This window comes from Cricetulus griseus, chromosome 3 (genome assembly GCF_003668045.3).
Source record: "Cricetulus griseus strain 17A/GY chromosome 3, alternate assembly CriGri-PICRH-1.0, whole genome shotgun sequence".
NCBI classification, from domain to species: domain Eukaryota; kingdom Metazoa; phylum Chordata; class Mammalia; order Rodentia; family Cricetidae; genus Cricetulus; species Cricetulus griseus.
Genome location: NC_048596.1, coordinates 269,458,527 through 269,464,072, shown reverse-complemented (window position 1 = coordinate 269,464,072; position 5,546 = coordinate 269,458,527). Strand labels below are relative to the sequence as shown.

The 5,546-nt window shown below is 43.5% G+C and overlaps 1 protein-coding gene across 2 annotated transcripts in view; it reads left to right on the top strand.

The window, feature by feature from the left end:
* Positions 1-590: 590 nt before the first annotated feature.
* Positions 591-5,546, top strand: part of Cenpp (centromere protein P) — a 199,421-nt gene continuing 194,465 nt past the window's right edge. The window contains exons 1-2 of one of the 2 annotated variants that reach the window (XM_027409941.2): positions 591-858; positions 3,695-3,873. In XM_027409941.2, coding sequence (XP_027265742.1) covers positions 752-858; positions 3,695-3,873 — 286 coding nt within the window. In that variant the 5' untranslated portion in view covers positions 591-751. The remainder of the gene's footprint in view (positions 859-3,694; positions 3,874-5,546) is intronic. The other variant, XM_027409940.2, reaches the window with a different exon arrangement.

Below are 5,546 nucleotides of genomic sequence, written 5' to 3'. Positions count from 1 at the left end.
GACCAAGTAGGCGGAAGTGGGGAAGCGGAACAAAAATAAAGAGACTCTTTCCCTCGTGCTTCCCGAGACCGCCCTCTCAGTGACGTAGGGGTTCGCGGAGCTCAGAGACCGTTGGAGGGGGTGTGCGGCCGTTGGAGCTTGACCTTCGATTTGGAACGAACCAACTCTCAGAAGCTTCGGGGGTCGCAACGTTCTGAGGGACGTAAGGGTCCTGAACGTTGTTTGAGGGTGGGGCGGACACGCGTCGCCAAGCAGCCTCTCCCCCCCCCGCGAGCTCCTGAATGGTGCGCACCGGGAGACAGCCGCTCCCCCTCCACGAACTCCGAATGGTGCACGCCGGGAGGCAGCCTCTCCCCCCCACCGCGAACTCCGAATGGTGCGCGCCGGGAGGCGGCCTCTCCCCCCAGCGCGAGCTCCCGATTGGTCCGCATCGGGAGCAGCCTCTCCCCCGCGAGCTCCTAATGGTGCGCGCCGGGAGACAGCCGCTTCCCCCCCCCCGAACTCCGAATGGTGCGCGCCGGGAGACAGCCGCCTTCCCCCCCCCCGCGAGCTCCTAATGGTGCGCGCCGGGAAACAGCCGCTCTTCCCCCCATCTCCGCGAACTCCGAATGGTGCGCGCCGGGAGACAGCCGCCCCCTCCCACCCCCGCGAGCTCCGGATTGGTCCGCGCCGGGAGCGGGAGCTGCTTGAAGCGCCGGGCGAGCCAGGCGCTCTGACAGAGTTTTGGGCCACAGCTTTTGCTGCGGGAGCCATGGATCCTGAGACCCGCGAACTGCGCGCCTTGGAGGCGGAGGTCGCGGCGCTGCAGCGGGAGTGCAGTATGCTGTCAAAGCCCTGGGAGAAGACGTCCGGAGCCCGGTACGTGGCTCCAGTCCGCCCCGCGGGCCCAAGCACCGTAGCCCCCGGCCGACCTACCAACCTCCCGAAGGCTCGGGGCTCGCACTCCCTGCACGCCGGGTGCTGAATACTGTAACGGGAGACCTCCCCAAACATGGACTCGAATCAGCAGTCAGTATCGGTTCAGTGAGGACAGTGACATGAGAGTGTGAGCACTGCGGTTGCCGCTCTTGGCTTGATTATAGCCAGCAGAAGATAGTTTTCTTAAGGGTTGTTTTGACCGGTTGATGAGAATCAATGAGGACGTCCTGCGTTTCTTTAAGCAGCCTCACCTTCGGGAAACGATTTTACAGTTGGGTGTTTGTTCATTGAGACAGTGTTTCTCTGTAGCTTTGGAGCCAGGCCTGGCCTCGAACTCTCAGAGATCCACCTACCTCTTCCTCCTGAGTGCTGGGATTAAAGGCGTGCGCCTTTTTATTTATTTATTTATTTATTTATTTTAAATAGGTTTGGAGACATACTTACTCTGTAGGTCAGGAATTCACTCAACTTCACTTCAAACTGATGGTAGTGGTATAGTTAATGACAGAAATGACGTCTGAAATACAGCTTGGGCGAAATAGATTGATGTATGGTTAATGCCATCTATAGGAAATAGAGACAGTCCTCTGTTGCTAATCCCTATTTAAAGGTAATGGAACCTGAGTATCAGAGAGTTAAATAGCTTACCTAAGTCCCTAGTAGAACGCAAAGTCCAAGCATTTTCCTCAACTCAAAGAGAAGAAGGAAGGCTGGAACTAACAGTAATTTAGTGTCCTAAACATGAAAACAAACTGCCTTTATTTTATTGGGTATAATTTGGAACAGTTGCAGAGAATGAGATTTTTCCGCACTGAAAAGAACCTTTGGAGTGCAGGAAAATGTGGAGCGGTCCTTAAAAAAATCAAATAGGAGAAAGTTGTAATTGATAAAAGGAAAAGAGAAATGTGCACTGGCCTATATATGCTCTTCCACAAGCAAGACTGTGACCCACATATTGGAAGCATTAGGATTACCTATGAGTTGGTGATGCCACCAGGCTGACTCCACCTCCACTTTCCAAATTAGAATTTGCATTTTATCAAGACAGCCTGTCCCTTTACCCTTTGTATACACACTTAAAAGTTTGAGAAGCAGAAGCTGGGCCGGGTGGTGGTGTTATACACCTTTAGTCCCAGCACTCAAGAGGCAGAGAGGGGCAGGCATATCTCTGAGTTTGAGGCTAGCCTGGTCTAAGAGTGAGTTCCAGGACAGCCAGGACCAGGGCCATTAAACAGAGAAACCATTTCTTAAAAAAACAAAACGAAACGAAAAAAGTCTGAGAAGCAAGCACTATGTCATGCCATAGAGAAAAATAGTTTCTTTCCTCACCACAAGATGTCAATACAAGCCCAGTATGATATAGTAGATTATTTATCTAGAATTCTCAGTAATGGAGTTCAAAGTTAGAATTTAGATTAGGGAAGACATTAAGTGTCAGTGTGTGGATTTAATGTGAATTTTTTCTCACTGTGGTGAAGGAAGATTGAGACCTGTGTACCAAGCTACTTAATCTTTTAAATTACTATTGTGTTGTGTGTGAATATATAGGACACCTTCAGGTGTCAGTTCTCTCCTTCCAATGGGATAAAATTCCAGTGTCAGTGCAACAAGTACTTTTATGTGCAGAGCCATCTTGCAGATCCTCCAGGGTACTTTCAAAGTGATCTTAATGGTTGCCTGGATTGGCAGCTGGGAAATTGGAACAAGGTTGTTTAGCTATATCCATGTGTCCACACAGTTTGATTCCAAAGTTGCATGCCTTCAAATCCTGGCTTTGCTATTGGCTCAGTGATCTTGATTTGGTAAGCTCCCCCTCTTCCAGGATTTTTCTTGCTAAAATTTCTTTTACCTAATTGCTTCCACTACTATACTGACTAGAAATAATGAGGTTATTCCTTCTCTTTAATTTTTTTTGTTAGTTAACATACAAAGTAGTTGATTTCACCATAGCATCTTCATATATATATGTTATCTTTTGTTCCCATCCATTCTCTTTCGCCATCCCTCAAAGTTGGTTCTCTTTCTTCCTCCTGTAGGTCTCTTTCTGCTTTCCCCTCCGCAAACTGAATTACCATTTATTCCTCCTGAACCACTTAAAGGCTTCTTCCCCTCTTACGATCCTCTTTCTAGTTTCATGACCTATACTCACATAGAAACACACACACACACACACACACACACACACACACACACACACACACACACACGGAGCAGGGAAAACTAGAACTTTAAATCTGGGTGAGAGAAAACAAGTAGCATTTGTCTTTTGGGCTTATTTCATTTAATATGATTTCCTGTTACCTCTATTTTCCTGAATTTCAGAAGTGTTCTCTCCCTCTCCTCCTGCCTTGAGTAGAGTCTTTTTTTTTTTTTTTTTTTTTTTTTTTTCTTATCATGACACTCTCCTTCACCAGGTCATACAGAGGTGGCTATAGGCCACCATTTTACTTGGAACTCCCTAAGCTCAAAAAGCTTCCGAATGTCCCAGTTCTGGCTGTATGTGTGTCTATGTCCTACATGTGTGCCTAGTGCTCACTAGAGGCCAGAACAGGGTGTGAGAGCCCCTGGAACTGGAGTTACAGACTTGTAAGCCACCATGTGGGTGCTGGAAGTCAAAATTGGGTCCTCTGGAAGAACAGCCAGTGCTCTTAAGCCACTGAGCCATCTCTCCAAGCCCCCACCTTCAGTACTAGGAGTAGAATCTAGAGGTAAGTTTGTGTAGAAAGTAAAACACTTACTAGTTGTCAAGTAACTATTTCTGACACTTGCTTTTCAGGAAATCATTTCAGAAATTTCCCCAGTCAGATTCTGAGGGATGGAAATCCTGGAGAGACCTGAAAAGTCAGCTTGCACATTTAAAATCTGAAGTTTCATTTCTAAGTAAACTTACTGGCATCAATATAAGAAATTATTCCAAAACTGAGGACATTACAAACAATGAAGTGACAGAAAAGGGTAAGTATTGTTTTTGACCTGGATATGAATTTAAATTTTATTATGAGTGCGTGTTGGGGCAAGGTAGACATGTCACAGTGTGCTTGTGGAGAGCAGAGGACAACTTTAAGGGTTCTGTTCTCTCTCCACCTTGCTGAGGCAAAGCCTGCCTGCCTTCCAGCTTCTGCATTACACACTCCAGGCTCACTGGCCGCATGACTCTCAGTCCTTCCCCCAGCTCCTGGTAGATCTCTTCCTCCTTTTTATCATGATTATTCCAGGAATCCTATTGCTTACAAGGCAAAAGCTCTACCAACTGACCTAACCCCTAGCCCTATCCCTACCCTTTACTTAAAAAAAGAAAAAAAAATTAGTCTGTTCAAATGTAAAAAGTACTGAAATTAAAGTACTTTGAGAGGAGGTGTGAATTTGCTGAGAATGGCTCAATCTGAAGCAAATTACTTTCAAAGATGATTTTCACTAAAAGAAATCTTTTCATCCTACACTGTCTTCTATTTCTTCTAATAACTGTACACTTGGAGGATAAGTATTAAGTGACTATTTTACATGCTGGTTTCTACATTGTACAATGGCATGACACACACATATTAAAATGAGATGTGGTATGAATGCATTTTGGAGAATAAATATTCAAAGGAAAGAGACTAGGAAAAAATATTTTTTTCTAAAACAGTTTTCTCCAATGTATTCCCAATTTTCTAAAAAAAAAAAAAATTTTATTACTGCAATGAAAACAATAGTCTATTCAAATTTAAAAAGTACTTAAAGTTTATTATAATGTATATATATGTAATCTATATATGTATACTTTATTGATATATATATGTATATATATGTATACTATATTGGTACTTTCATGATGCAAAAAGCAAAATTTAGACTCAAGTCACAGTATTTATGTGGGCCTGAGCATCTTGTCTGCAAAATAAAGTCATCTATGTTATTTCTTAAGATTCCATTCAAGATTTATCTTTACCACATTTTGGCCGTGTTATTAGTTTTTTTAAATTACATTTGTATATTTAGTGTGTGTGTGGGGGCACACATACCAGAGGACAAATTGAATTGAAGGAGTTGCTTCTTCCCTTCTACTCTATGGGTCCAGGTATCAAAGTTGGGTTGTTGAGCTTGTTACCAAGTAATGTGATCCCCCAAGCAGTCTCATCAGGCTGGTTCTTTGATTTTTTTTTTTTTTAAAGGAAAAGCCGAAGATCACCTGGATTTTCTTCAGTATTATACTCTATGAATTATGTATTTTTGTTCTTATTGTGTATGTCTGTGATCTGTTTTAAATTTTTATAAAAGTCAGTGCTTAGATTTATTTTTTTACATTCAGATGTCCAACATATTTTTCAACTAAAGCAGCCTTTCTTCACTGACTTTTTTTTTTTTTTTCAAAAATAAGTTTACTATTTTGTTAGTTTATTTCATGGCTATTTTGTCCATTTGGTCTATTTATTTATACTTTTGCTAACACCACATTTCTGGATTATAGTAGCTTGATAGTAAGTTTCAAAATGGGATGTTCTTTCTCCTTCCTCTGTATCTTGCTCTGGTCTCCCCACTCCTTGCTTTACTGTCTTCCTTCTTGAACTTTGCAATGTGTCCTGAACTCCTAATACACTACCTCAGCCTTCCAAGTTCTGGGATTGCAGGCACGTACCACCACATCC